We start from the raw sequence: 14,635 nt of genomic DNA, 5'->3' as shown, positions 1-14,635 counted from the left end.
GCGTATGTTTGCTTCCAGGGGTCATGTTAACCCATTCCATATGCACACATGTGCATAAACAGATACACACGCACACACATACACAGTAATCATACGTATGACACATACTCACACAGTAGACATATGTACGCATGCATGCATATGCACACACACACAGGCACATACACAGGCAAACACACAACAGGCACACACACACACATAAACATAAACATGTACACGCACACATGCACACAATTCAAGAATTTCTCAGAATTATGAACAGGCAAGATGGGGGTGGGGTTGTATAAAATGTATTTTACATGTGAAATCTATAAACTAATCATGTTTTGGTACCATGATACCATGAGAATTGAGTGTGCATAATGCAAATCAGTGAGACAGTTAGAATCATATATGCCTATCAGCGTGACTTATTTTTGTGGAAAAAATGTGCTGGACTGGGCAGCGGTCATATTTTGTACCACTCTGCGGTACATCTAGTTATTTTCTGAAAGAAGGATTTTTTCAGGTGTGCACTACTCTAACTCTAATTAGCACACACTAATTCATGAATTCCTTGATTTATATTGTATAAGCAGTGTTGTGTGTAACGTGTTACAAAGTAACGCGTTACAGTAACGTAACTACTTTTTCGAGTGGTAACGTAACGTAGTTCCTTTTTCATATCGGTGCAAAGTTACTTTTCTTAGGGACAGGTTTGACAGCGACGCTGCTTTCTCAGCTGCGCGCTTGCGCAATAGGCACGAGCTCCACACGGCAGCCTACGTGACAGAGGCTGGTAGCATGAAGTGCAATCATAGCTCCACACGGTACATGACAGGCTGGAAGCATGAAGTGCAATCATAGCTCCACATGGTATGTGACAGGCTGGTGGCAATGAAGCGAGACGCAGCCAACGCTAACTTCTGAGGGATGGACATTACTTCGAACTCTTTGAAACTAAGGGGAGGAATGTGAGTGTTAGTTGTAGCCTACACTGTGCCCTGATTTTGTCCACTGCCGTTAACTCAACTGCCAGCCTATTGATACGATTTGCACAAGCTTTGCACCAAATTTCGGACGAGCGCCTGTTTAATGAAAGAGTATAAGGCTATAAAATAAGCCCACATATATTTTGTGTTCACCTATATGCCCAAGATGAATCCAGGCTATGTTATTTGATATTGTTTCATAGGGCTTTAGTGGTGGTGTTGAAGCCTATAAGCCCAATGTTTTCTTGTCAAGTGCTCTGTTTGTGGCATTTTTTTTATAATAAATAGCACAAAAGAAATACCTGTTATGTCCTCCATAGTAGAACTTTATGTAGGCCTACACATTTAGGAACAGATATTGGGTTCTGCCCAAAGTCGAGCAACATAAAAGTAACGTAAAAGTAACGAGTAACGTAAAAAGTTACTTTCCATAGAGGGTAACTAAGTAAAGTAACGGGTTACTTTTTTGAGTAAGTAATGAGTAACGAGCAAACACTACTTTTTAAAAGTAACTTCCCCAACACTGTGTATAAGTATATATACTCTTTTGATCCTGTGAGGGAAATTTGGTCTCTGCATTTATCCCAATCCGTGAATTAGTGAAACACACTGCACACAGTGAACACACAGTAAGGTAAAGCACACACTAATCCCGGAGCAGTAAGCTGCCTGCTACAGCGGCGCTCGGGGAGCAGTGAGGGGTTAGGTGCCTTGCTCAAGGGCACTTCAGCCGTGGCCTACTGGTCGGGGTTCGAACCGGCAACCCTCCGGTTCCAAGTCCGAAGCGCTAACCAGTAGGCCACGGCTGCCCACAAATGGTCAGTTTTGTTAAAGCAAAACAGTGGGGAATAATAGAGGAGCGGCAAAATGTTTTAGTCAGAGGCCAGCTGAGACGCCACGAGGACATGGATCACAATAGATATATGATTGACAGGCCATGCTTTTTACATTCACTATGCGTCAACATTAACCAGCAGCTGTCTGCTCACTATGGTTTTGTCTTGCTCCACCTCAGGTGCCTTAAACAGCTGAACTAAAGGGATTTCCTGTCTTTGTGAATAACTTAGTCGACAAATGCTTAATTTGTCATGAGCGAGAGAGAAAGGGTGGGGGTGGAAGCATTGTGCTGGGGCTTGTTTCTTAGGGCTAATGCACGCCCTCCCAGTCGCTAGAACGCAGTGAGTTGGTTTTGGTTGTTTTCCAGCTGAAAAGTAGGCATAATGAGACTAGTTTACCCAGGAGTACTGAAGAAGGCTTTGTGTGAAATGAGTCACGTAGCAAAGCACAGACCACCCAGAGACACTCGCACAAAAAGGAGATGAGGAAGAGGAAAATACTTTTTTCCCAGGTTTATTTCTTTTTTCCATTCTGTGTTGACTCACCACTATGAGACATTGCACTTGCTCTCTGGAGTTAGGACATTTCAGTGAAAGGATTGCCACCTCCTATAGCATGATTCAATGATGGAAAATATCAGCAGAACTGCATGACAATCCATTACACTGGCTTAGTTTGCTTTGATTCTGTGCTTTGAGAAAAATCCAATATCACTTTGTAATACTTAGATGTAAAGTAGATCTACTGTTCAGAAAGATCTTGTAGCATTTTCTCTTGATTAGGCTCGGTGATGTATGCTGGCAAAAGGTGCCAGTTGCTAATATCTGTTAACTAAAGGATGCATCTCCATATATTTCAGACGTCCTGCTCATCATAGAAGACTCTGGTCTTGCAGTATTACTCTTGTCATTTGCCAATGGCTCTTACTGAGTTATAGTGTTGACTCTATTAGGAGTGTTGCATTGAAAGATGAGCCAGCGTAAACTCCCCTTGATTAATCGAGGCCCCATCCCATTCATCAGAAAACTTGTAATTTTGTCCCAACTTGGGCGCCGAGTAGAGGAGCCTCATTTAACGCTTCCAACCTGATTGATTATCTTTCAGGCAAGTCTCCTCTGAATGAGAGGCGGCCCCCTGTAAATGTGCTTTAATACAGTGTAGTCATGGAGTGTCTCCAGTGGGCTGGGAGTCTATTCTAGAAGATGGCTACATACAAAAGAAAAGCAATGAGTAAATAAATAAAAAATGAAAAGAAGAGTTAATATCCTGGAAGTAATGACACCCAGCGCCTCTGCCCAGAGTCCACCCTTAGTGCTCGAGGTGGCTCCTGCTGCTCTGTCTTACCCAAGCTTTGATAAACAAAGCCGTTTAGAAGAGGTCGTTGGAAATCAATCAGGCCCTTCCTTGTTGTGACCACACGGGTGCTTGAGATGCAGGCAATCCGTAGGTGTTTGATTGAGCGAGCTGATCTTGTGGATGCTCTTGAGACCCCTGATCGATCCGCACAAACTCAGGGTGGTCAGATTGAAGACGAGAGGACCAGAGAATGAGCCCCGATGTTAATCCTCTGCATCGTCTAGTCAATCACAAACCTCATAACAGCAAGTAGTAATCACCCCATACCTCCGCACCCACCCACCCACCCCTAACAACATAGCGGGACAAACTCCCCATGGTTCCTGGCAGAGCTGTGTGCTGGCGGCTATCATTAGAGGGTTGTCATTGCACTCGGTCCGTTTATCAGTCTGAGCGCGTCTGCGTTAGCACAGCCCGCGCCACCCGTAAATAATGAAGCCACGCGCTGGTCGTTATCTGCTCGGAGCGCTGCATGAGAGGACCAATCAGAGAGGCCCCTTCATTTCACTTTTCGAGCTACACAATTCAATCATGCCGCACAAGATAAACAAACAAACCTACACAGGCGAGCAAACAGATAATGCCACTGAAAGCACGCTTGCTTCAGAGTCATTGAACCAGCAGTGTCGCCAGAGGAACATGCCTGTCGGTGCCACATCTCTCACAGTGCACACCAACCGCCCTGTCTGTGTGAGAGTCCACCTCAGGAGCTCTATGCCCACAAGCCAATGGGCCCAGTCAGCCCGAGGGCAAACTGCCTGTCCTTATGGCTGCATATTATTTCCTTCTCTGTGTGTTTGGATGCTCTGTGGTAATTCCGGATGATGTTTAAACGATTAAACTCTGCTGTGCCGTATTAAAGCTCATTAACTACATCAGCAGCAGAGCTAAAGGGGGGCCCCATCACAGACTGACGGTCAGCCACTGCCTCCACTGGGATGCTGCTTGCACTGCCCTGCTTCTCACTTGCAAACAGCCTGTTGTTTGTAGATGGGAAGGTCAGTGTCCAGTCAACCAGTTTTGAACATCTAAATGTCATTGACCTTAAATAGTCCTACTTTTACTTGCTTGGTTGGACTCCTGTCCTCAGTCAGTGCTGTTTGTTTCAGTGCAATAGCACATTGTGTTTTCTTGAGTGATCACAGTGAGCAGGTCTACCATTATGCTCATTAGCTTATTTCAACCTCACAGCTGTGTCCTCCTTCAGCCTCTTGTTCCTTGAGTGCATCGAGGTGGACTAATGCATGGCGAGTTGGTTGATTATACGGTATAGTGTGCAAGCTCATTAGACTTCATTAGCTTTTTCATGGACTGGCTAGATGACTCAACTATATAGACAGACTGAGGTCATATCATGACATAGCTGGATTAATTAGAGAGGAATATCATATGCTCTTCAGAAGGAAAATGATGTTGATTATTAATTTTGGCAGTTACACAGGGTCATTAGGTTTGACAAACACCCTAATTAGGTCTCAGTTTATACCATCATAATTGTTGTCAGCTTCTTTGATTAAGTGTGGCCCGCCTGTTTGGGATAAAGATACAATTGGTGACTTAACAGACTTAACAGAATACATTTTAGTTATTGTGGGAAAAGATAAATGTTTTTTATTGTAAAGTACTCAGTCTGTTTACCTCTTGACTGGTGATTATGATTAATCTTTTTTTTTGTTAGGCAATTATGACGTATATGATGAAAAATTATCTGAAGTTCCTCCCAATCCATATATCTCATGCCAAGCAGCAAGTATGTAACTTTAAGATGTGGTAGCCATCATGGAAAGAAAGCCTGACAGTTTATGTTATGAATCCTGTTTTTTACTTCCCAAACAAAATCTGCATACAATGTCTGAAAGGAACAGTGATGAGACAATATTCCAAAAAAGTCTTATGTAGACTGGACAAATGTATTCACTTGTCCAGATTCTCGTTGAGGTACAGTATTTGTTTGTAGATGACTAGTTTTGCTAGATGAAGGACAGCTAAATGTGGTGTTGTCACGAGCTGCCCGGGCTATTCACCATGCAGCTTGATGGGCCAGGACAGGACAGAAAACACCACAAAAATGAAGGAAACGCTTTCACAGCACGTCACACATCATCATCCCAAATAATCATGCCGATGCACGCTAGTTAGCATACAAGAAAGTTTCACTGCCAGCTACTATGGTGGTAGTACAAATGATGTATTTTAGATAATACATGGGTTATGTATTATTTAGGTTCTATTGTTAGTTGAGGACTGCTGCTCTAATGCTTACAGTATTTTAAAAAGAAAAAGAAGATGCATAGAATTAAATGGAAAATAAATATGTAGAGCTTTTAGAAGGCTTTACAAAATACTATGCATGGATAAACAACGCCATTAAAAAGTGCATCATTGCAGTTGTTAAATCCTCAGTAGTTTGCCTTAAGCGGTGTCTTACTTAATTGACTTTTGTTAGATTGACAATTGAAAATTGTTAGATATAAACCTATTTTATGAGATGCCTTCAGGATAAAATGTAGAAGAGATTGGGGATCTCACTTCCTTTTTACCATGGTTTGTGATACCGTTGGATGTAGTTGAAGTGTTTAGGCTTAACTCGGTGTGTGTGTGTGTGTGTGTGTGTGTGTGTCACTGTGTCTGTTTCATTCTGAATTGTAGCGTTAGATTGAGTGTTAACTGTGATTGGCAGCCCTGTGAGTGTGTGTTGTGGTGAGACTGTTGTGTCTGTTTCCCTCCTTTTCTTTGGCTGTGAAAGTGCGCCCTCGCGTCTGATGGAGTGCTAACCAGAAGGGTTCACCTTTATCAGGGGCTGTGGATTGGGTGAATTAGGCTGGGAGATTGAGGCTGCGGCTCCACGCTAAGCCCCTCTAATGCAGTGATTGACTCCGAGGGCTGGCGGGGCTGGCGGCTAGCCGACGCCGGCCGTGAGTGAATTAGGGTCGGCTCTCTATGTTTAAGAGAAGGGAGGGGCTGCCGCCGGGGTCGCCGCGATGCTGCGTCCAGCGCAGATACACTGATAGATTGACAGCGTGGTGGCTCTCCGGTCAGCGAGGCTGGACTGGGGAGCAACGGCGAGCTGATTGAAAGTTTTAGATGATTTACAGGTCTGCGGCGCCTCCGCTCCGGCCGGCCGCCAACGTCCTTGAGGTCGATCCCGCCACGAGTCAAGTAAACGCGGCGTTGCTCCTGGCAACGGTCTCTCCATTCCAGCCGCGTTATCGACTCACCGCCATCCCTCTCTTCTCTTTCACAGGGCCTCATGATCCTGCTGCAGAATCTACCCACCATGCACTGGGGCAACGAGGAGGTGAGCGTTCTCCTAGCCGAGGCTTACCGGTTAAAGTTTGCCTTCGCCGATGCGCCAAACCACTACAAGAGATGAGGGTGGCCACAGCTCCAGCACACAACCCCTGATGACCCCTGATGACCCCTGATGACCCGTTGCCCTCCTCCACCTCCACCCTGGCCCCAGCCAATCATGTCTGAGATTAAAGGTGTGGGTTCTGTGAACAATTCTTTACAAATGTGCTCTAGATTTACCATATTCCTCTTGTTCCACTACTCACACTCCAGCATTAAGCATCTCAATTACCGGCTCATCTAGCATCCATGGTGACGTCTAAAGAGGGTTGTTTGACAAGCACACTGGCAATGTTTTTTTTTGTTTGTTTGTTTTTTTCCCCTTGCCATTATAAAACCATATCCTGCACCACTCTGAGGTTTCTAGGCAACAAGAGTTTTTCATGCCATTAATTACAGTAGTTAGATATCTCATGCTTGAGGCAGAGTGTCTGACTGGTTAGGAGAAACTAACTGACGTGCAGCAGTTCAAAGAGAGAGAGAGAGTGGGAGTGAATGCTGGTTTTCACTGGAGTGCCACGACTGACCAGATGAACCTAGCTTCCTGACTGCTGAGAACCTCGGAGGACCTACCAGTCCAAAACTGACAAGTTGCTCCTAACAACGATAAATTGATTGCTGAACAACAAAAGGCTTAGTCTAATGCCAGTAGAATTGGTTTGAGGCAATAATCAACTCTTACTAGAAAAAAAGAATCTCCTACCTTGATTACAATTGCAAAATACACCCTAATCCTCATCTCCTCAATGACAAGAATAAGAACACTTTCTTTTAACCTTGGACTACCTCAAGAGCCAGTCTGAATGGACTTGCAGACTTGCAGTGGAATGGAATGTGTTTGGACGGGATTGTGACCATACCAGATTCATTTTCATTCCACCCACAAGGGACATTTTCAACCATGGAGCATCCCTTGAATTTGCCTTAATCCGGCTGCTTCATGTGTTTAAATCGGTGAAGTCAGAGGAGATTCCGTTGCAGGACTCCGGTGGGGGAAGTAGACATTCTTGAAATACGTTAATTCTAGTTTTCAGTTAGCCCGGGGATTATTATTATTGTTATTATTTTTTTTTTTTAAAAAAGCTCCAGTTTACTAAATAAAGCATACTTGTTGCATGAAGCTTTTGAAGTTGTGACTGTAGGTGTGATGGAATCCTGTGCTTTTGTTAGATCTAATCTCTTCAGTATTCAGACTCTGTTCCCTCCTGCCCATCATGTTGCCAGATTCTTAAATTGTGTGCCAGTTCTACAAACTAATTCCCAGTTTTCTGTGAATAGAAACTGCACTTGATGAAAGAATATTTTCTTCTGCTTTGTAAAAAAAATATATATATTCTTTGAATCAGCTTTTTTTAATCTTTTTTTATGTCTACTTTTTACATGATCCTATTACGTTTGTGCCTAACATCATCTGGACAATACCATCACAGATATTTATTTTTCTTTAAAGATAATTTAAAATGGTGAAATATATGCAGAACATTTTCATTTTGGACTTTCGCTCCCTGGCAGTGAAATTCGTAGCAACGTGAGGTTTTGTATGGGGGTGCAGAAACAGTGCTTGGGCTTGGCCTCGGGCTCAAGGATTTAAGACCACCGTAACCGCATTGTTGTAAACCAAGCCCTCTGGCTTGTCTTCAAGGCTGTGCTCACCTTCTGACTGAGCATGTGTTGGGATTTTATTCTTGATTTTCCGCTGCGGACTGCTCCGACATTTTTTTGTGGTTGCCATCACACTGTATGACATAAACTCCCCCACTCTGGACATGTCTCATGGGAGGGATGTTGGAAAGCTTCTGGAATGTTCTTGATCAATTGTGTACAGAGTAGTGCATTTTCAAATGTCTGTAAATATGAATAAATATGTAAATAAATACTATATATGACGAAATGTTTCCTGAAAGGCTGCTTTTCTGTTTTGATTTTTGGAGGGTTTTGCTACACACTGCTGTGCGTCTCTGATGGAAAACACACACCGTACACTCACAGATGTAAAGCACAGATTGCAAGTCGTGAGCGAATTTTACAAACTGTTGCTCAGGAGCCCCTGCCTTTGTCAACAACTGTCAGCAGCAACACAATCCTCCACAATGCATATAATTATTCAAAACCCATGATGTGTGATCGGAAATCATATTAAACTGTGTGTATTGAGCTGTGCAACATGCAAATGATCAGCAGTTCACCATATGTGATCGGGCACCAGCTGCTGCCTTGACTTTACTGCAGAACTAAACCCTTTGCATTAAGCCTCTCTTGTCATCCTCAGAAGACAGCAATATCCTAACATACTCCTACACATGAACAGCCAGCACTAAACGCGCTGCACTGTCAGCATACATTTTTAAAAGTGCACAAAGCTGTGCCAAGGTACAGTACCACGTTTCCCATGGTGCCTCAGGGAGCCTGGTGCAGGTTGGGATAATTAGGGTGGGAACATGCTGGATGGAGGGAGAGAGGGAGTTCCTCTCATTAGGCTGACTGATGTTCACAGTGGCAGGTAATTAAAGGCCTGCAGCCACACTGCCATCCACGGCATTCAAATGAATTAAAAACGCATTAGAATCGCCATGGCTCCCTGCATATATAACACGGAAGGGAGCGCGGTGGGGGTGGTCAGGAGCGCAAACGGGAGTGAAGCACACAGGACACGGTCCCATGCTGACTCAGGTGGCTGAACGCTCGGCTGAGTTGTAGAGGCTGAGCGTTCATAATGCAATGGAGGGCATGCCTAATCAAGTGGGTTTGTCATCGCTCTAGCGCATAGCCATAATGGTCACTCTGCGGTCTACCTCCGTTGGCCCATAGAGTGCCCTGCCTTGGCGCGGGTACACCAACTTTATGTGCGTCAGGGCTCGTGAGATTTTTGAGAAGAAATTCAGCCAGCCTAAAAAATCAATCTGCTCACAGTGCCTTGGCATCAGGGGCAGATATTTTTCATCAGTGTAAATCAGTCCATAAATCACAACGAACAGGGGAAACCGAGCACTCGCTTACTTACTGGACAGAATCAGGAACTAAAACGAACATGAACACTCAAACAGTAGGTGCCGATTTATCATAATTAATATTGAACATCATTTCTGAAGCCATATATTTTCCTTGTCCTCTGTAATAGAGGTATAAAAAGCCAAGGTGAAGCTTTGATCTTGGTGAGATCAAACAAATGGTATTGGTACAAGCAGGTACATTGTAAGAATGTGGGGTAACACTTAACTTGAAAGTATCTACATAAGAGTGACACGCCACTGTCATGACACATGAACCCTAACCCTAACTTGTCATGACACATGAACCCTAACCCTAACTTGTCATGACAAAAACCGAATGGCACTTACTGACAGAAGCGTTATGTCATAAACGTTCATGACTTGTTTATAATGTTTGACATGTTCATGACAATGTCATGTCACTCTTATGTACATACCTTCCTATATCCTTTACTTATAAGTAACCGAATGAGGTCAACATAATCCAGTAGTTTTATAGGTTTCAGTTGTGTGTACATATAACTAATTACATCAAATTCATAAATGACCGCAAATGGTTGAGTTAATTGCAGAGTTCGAGGGGACAGTTCTTCACCATTTCACTTGTTGTCTGTAGTCCCTTCAAATTGTCAATGAGATGTAGCTGTTTGACTGATGCTTTATGTTGCGTGATATACAGCACAGGAGTAGATTACATCATAGCCCCTGTTGAACAACAACATAGCATCCTTTCCACTGAATTCTTTCCCCTTTTGTATCTTTAAAAGCGTTGAAAAACAAATCGCTCGAGTGTTTTCTAAGATCTGAGTAGTTGGAGGGTGAGATCAATGTGGTCGGGATTTACAGAGCGTTTCATCAGAAGATTATTGTCAGGATGTTTAGGTGGCTCAGAGTTAAATCCGTAACCTTTCTTTGCTCTATAGACATTCTGGCCATTCTTGTATACATTACTGCCTTAACTTTGTAAACTATAAACTTTGTACAGAATACCTTTAACCTCATCTTGCACTTGCCTCAGACTTCCGCCCCACATGAGTGCAAAGGATTCGGTTTGTGGCAAATTCTGATGAGCTGCCATTCTGGTCAGCAGATCAGCACACAGCTCATTTCAGAAGTGAAGGTTGTTTTTGCAGAGATGATGGACTGAGACAGGCCGCACAGAGACAAATGTTAACATTCCAGCTCCACATCAATCCCGCCCGCCTGTTTTCCCCCTCTGTCCTTGGGCTGCATGTCCTCCATCAGGCTGGGCCATATATCTGCAGCTCTGCTGGCCGCGGGCCGCTGTGGCGTTGACGTTGGGAGTCCACTGTGATTGAGACAGAAAGCCAAGCCCCGCTCATGTGGGACGCGTAATTGCCTTTTGTTCTTGGAGTCTGCTCCGGTCCGAGCGTGCTCGCTCTCCAGCTCCAACCCCCCCACACACACACACACACACACACACACACCCCGTCTGTTGGCCCCGCTGCCACACGTCAGGCTGCGTTATTTAAATTGCCACTCAGGGCCTGACTCGTGGAGCTCGCTGCCCCCCTTAAGTACTGCATGCTCTGACAGCCCAGGAAACCCAAATGAAAAGCGTACAGTATTTTTGTGCATTAGACCCCCCCTTTGTGCATCACACACACACGCATGCTTTTCAATGTCACGTCAGTGGCACTTTGGAACGCCCGGCGGTCGTTATGTTCTGTGCGGTCACCTGACTCCAGGGACAAAGTGCCAGCGCCGGTGACATTAGCCAGCTCGCTAGTTTCGGGGTGTGTGGGATGCCCCCATGGCTGGGCTAATGCATCACCCCGCTGCTGACCCCTCGGCTGTGGCCCCCTCGGCCCTGGACGCTTGGCCCGCCATCCGTGTGCTCTCCGGCAGCCGCTCGCTCTCTCGCTCGCCCGCTCTGCTCCGCCTGCCCAGCCCAATCCAGCAGGGCGCCTTGAAGTGAATCACGGCCCCTTTGGCCGTTTATTATGCAGCCTGCCTCGTTAGCAGACATGATTAATATTCATCCTGTTTTTAGAGACGCGCTGCTGCATTATAAGAGACGCCGCTCGGGGAGGGGCCTTCACACACAGCCAGATGAGGATTTTTCACCCACACCAGACAGCAGGGGAAAATATGGTGCCCACACAACGATAACTGCAGCTGCTTACACTCACCGTTTCTTCTGTTTGTGAAATCCTGCTATTTACTAGCAAATATGTGCAGGTGTTAGGGGAATGGGGTGTTATGTCATTTTTTTTGTCATTGCTGATATTTTTATTTATTGTAGTTTAAGTGAGTGCATAATGCTGTTGTGGAGAACAGAATATTTGTGTTAACAGACAAGATGTTTTTTGTCAGCAGACTATGAGATTGTTACAGACAGCGCAGAGCATGATCTAGCTTTGAGTGCCCTTGGCTGTGTGCTTGTGAGCAGGAGGACAAAGCAATTCTCAACCTTTAGCTATGAAACTCTGAGAGAAAGCAGTTCCTTTTTTCTATTATTTAAACACAATCACTATTATTTATTTCAAGGTTTGCGCTGGGCATGCGGGATTGTTCTGTCAGTGTTCAAGTAAATAGTGTGTTCATTTTCCTGCGCAATACCAGTGGTGCTATTGACTGAACCTCTTTGCAGCTTTTTATAGGACTTTTTTTAGCATTCATAGACACACAACCCGTTTTTTTTCATTGATTTTGTATGCCATTTATCCCTATGAAGTAGCAGACCACTTATGCATCTGCTGGAAGGTCCTCCTGAATGCCCCTGCAGTCCATCCAGCACTGCATCCATGCTATTTGTTTTCTTCCCCAGGAACAGGACTCACCCAACAATTAACATGCAGATGAATAAGTAACGAGCCGGTGTGCTATTTGTTTGAAGTACACAGTGCCCACATTAACTTGACAAAGAGCTGCTAATTGGCATGCATGTTCTTATTTACAAGGCCTATGCTTGATACTTAAAAGAAGACTTCAATTGACTTGACAAAGATGTTTGTGCTTTCTCTGTTCTGCAGTATAGTCCTTCAATCATGAATGATTGTTTAAAAAAATGCAACTATTTCAGGGACCACCACCCAAAATAGATGTATCAAATCATATCCAGATGTATTGTATACATGTATAGTCTTGTGCAAATGTGGGCTACAATATTGATATTTCATATTCTCCCTAATTGGTTTCTCCCTAAAGTATAAGTCCGTTATTTTGCACTTCCAGGGCTGTGACATCCTGCGACCCCAGCTCTGTCTTGTGCCTCGGAGAAAGCTACCTGTTGCCATGGCAAAAGACTCTTGTCATCACAGCCTCAGAGAGCTTCCTGCATGTATCGATTTCAGTCGTGGATTAACATAGACGTGGTCTCCTCTCAAAGCGCTGCGCTTCATCCAGAGCCTGCAATAAATGTCAGAAAGTATTGATGAGGACGGGACTCGTGAGGCATGGATTTTTAGATTGGGTTAGCTCCCTTGTGAAGACGCCTCACTGTCAACAGTGGCTCTTCAAGGGAATCCCTCAAGATACGCCTCCAAATCATCACTCTGACTAAACCAAACATTTTAGCAACGCTAACAACTACCTCGTGTCAATGCCCTGTCAGTTTGCTACCAGAAGTTCATCTTGCCACTCTATTTGTCAGCTACTGCCAAACAGTACGAAAAACTCTGTAAGAAACAATTAAACAAGGTTCTCCGTGTTCAACAACAATAAATAAAAACAGGTGGAATTCTGAAATGGTCTAGGGATTCCAGATTATCAATAACTGAAAAAAGCATATTGATTAATAGTAATAAACAATGTGAATGAGCATAGTACACGCAATGGAAGGCCAAAGGGACACATGTAGGCCAATGGTATATTGATGCCTATGAAATTAGAAAGGAGGAATAATAATATACTACTAGTTCTAGAAATAATAAGCAAGCCTTGAAAATAAGGTCACGTCCTCGCACAGCTATGTAAAAACATGGATACATACCATCTTTAGATTCCAGCAATCTGTAAGATGATTACATGGTGTCATGTTTACAGTGTCTGTTTGTTGTATCTTCAGAAGGTTTTCTATGGCAAGGGCTTTCAGATGTGTATGGAGGCAGTCTGCATGCAGCCATGACACTCCCTCTGCCCAGCATGTGTCCATGAATGTTGAATGCAGAATCACTTCTCTGAATTAACATTTCAATAGCATCTTTAAATTGCGCGTGAGCGTGGTGAGATCTCCCGCTCTCCTGTAGTGGTATCATTGCTTTAGGTTCGCTTGCTTCTGGGCGAGTGAGAGCGGAAGAGCTTCGGCTGATGGCCTCACTCACACTCTCAGTACATGAATTTTTCTCTGTGCAGCACTCTCATTTACCTCTAATAAAGAAGCCTATCGGTTCAGTTGGAGACAGAAGTAACACCTATCCATTTTCATTCCTGAGACTCGACTGTAGAATTACCTTTGATGACCCCTGTTGAAAGAGGCAGAGATACACACACACACACACACACATAAGCCCCATTCAATTACTACATTCTACAGCTCTATTGTCTTTGGACACTTGCTCATGAACCTTCAATCCATTGTTGCCGTCTTTTATTCCAGGTCCTGTTGCATTAATGAGTTCTAATTGGCACGGCGCTGAACTCCGGTACAGTAGAGACAGAACCTGAAGGCTATCTGATTAATTCATGTGTCTCAGAGGGGACACTTCAAAGAGCAATACTTGTCAGTCTGCGGGGTCCATTAGTCTATTGATTTCATTTAGCCCCATACTGCGTTGATGTTTCATCCTATCTTATGTGTCTCGGAGAGCAGTGAACTTTAATGTGTTCCTTTTATATTATAGGCTTTCATAAAGACTTTAAAGACATGTTGAATCCAACACAGGGTATGGATGAAAAGGACAACTAAATATAGCAGGGTTAATGGATAAGCAGACAGTATGTGGCATACTGCTCTTTAAAATGTGCTTTAAAACAGTCTCTGGGTGACAGGTCCACCATATATTGTTTTCAATATTTGGCTAGGGCTTGTAACGCAATAAAACAAGGTTATATTTTCAAAAATCTGCAAGGAGGAAGCATTAAGTTTGCATATTGATTGACAGCAATTTGATTTTTTGAGGAATGGTTGTGGAAGACAAAGAAACATGGAGACATGAGTCAAGAGTG

At 44.0% G+C, this 14,635-nt stretch overlaps 1 protein-coding gene across 3 annotated transcripts in view; it reads left to right on the top strand.

Moving 5' to 3' along the window:
- Positions 1-8,406, top strand: part of tbc1d22a (TBC1 domain family, member 22a) — a 102,154-nt gene extending 93,748 nt beyond the window's left edge. For all 3 annotated transcript variants that reach the window (XM_076296295.1, XM_076296296.1, XM_076296294.1), the window contains one exon: positions 6,409-8,406. In XM_076296295.1, coding sequence (XP_076152410.1) covers positions 6,409-6,537 — 129 coding nt within the window. In that variant the 3' untranslated portion in view covers positions 6,538-8,406. The remainder of the gene's footprint in view (positions 1-6,408) is intronic.
- Positions 8,407-14,635: the final 6,229 nt, after the last annotated feature.

The sequence above is a fragment of the Alosa pseudoharengus genome, unplaced genomic scaffold, assembly GCF_046254945.1.
Source record: "Alosa pseudoharengus isolate Yale_2024_CS ecotype anadromous, Long Island Sound unplaced genomic scaffold, YU_APseudo_1.1 YU_APseudo_1.1_scf_20, whole genome shotgun sequence".
In the NCBI taxonomy this organism is placed as follows: domain Eukaryota; kingdom Metazoa; phylum Chordata; class Actinopteri; order Clupeiformes; family Clupeidae; genus Alosa; species Alosa pseudoharengus.
The sequence above is the reverse complement of the archived record's forward strand: the minus strand, read 5'-3'. Positions and strand labels throughout refer to the sequence as shown.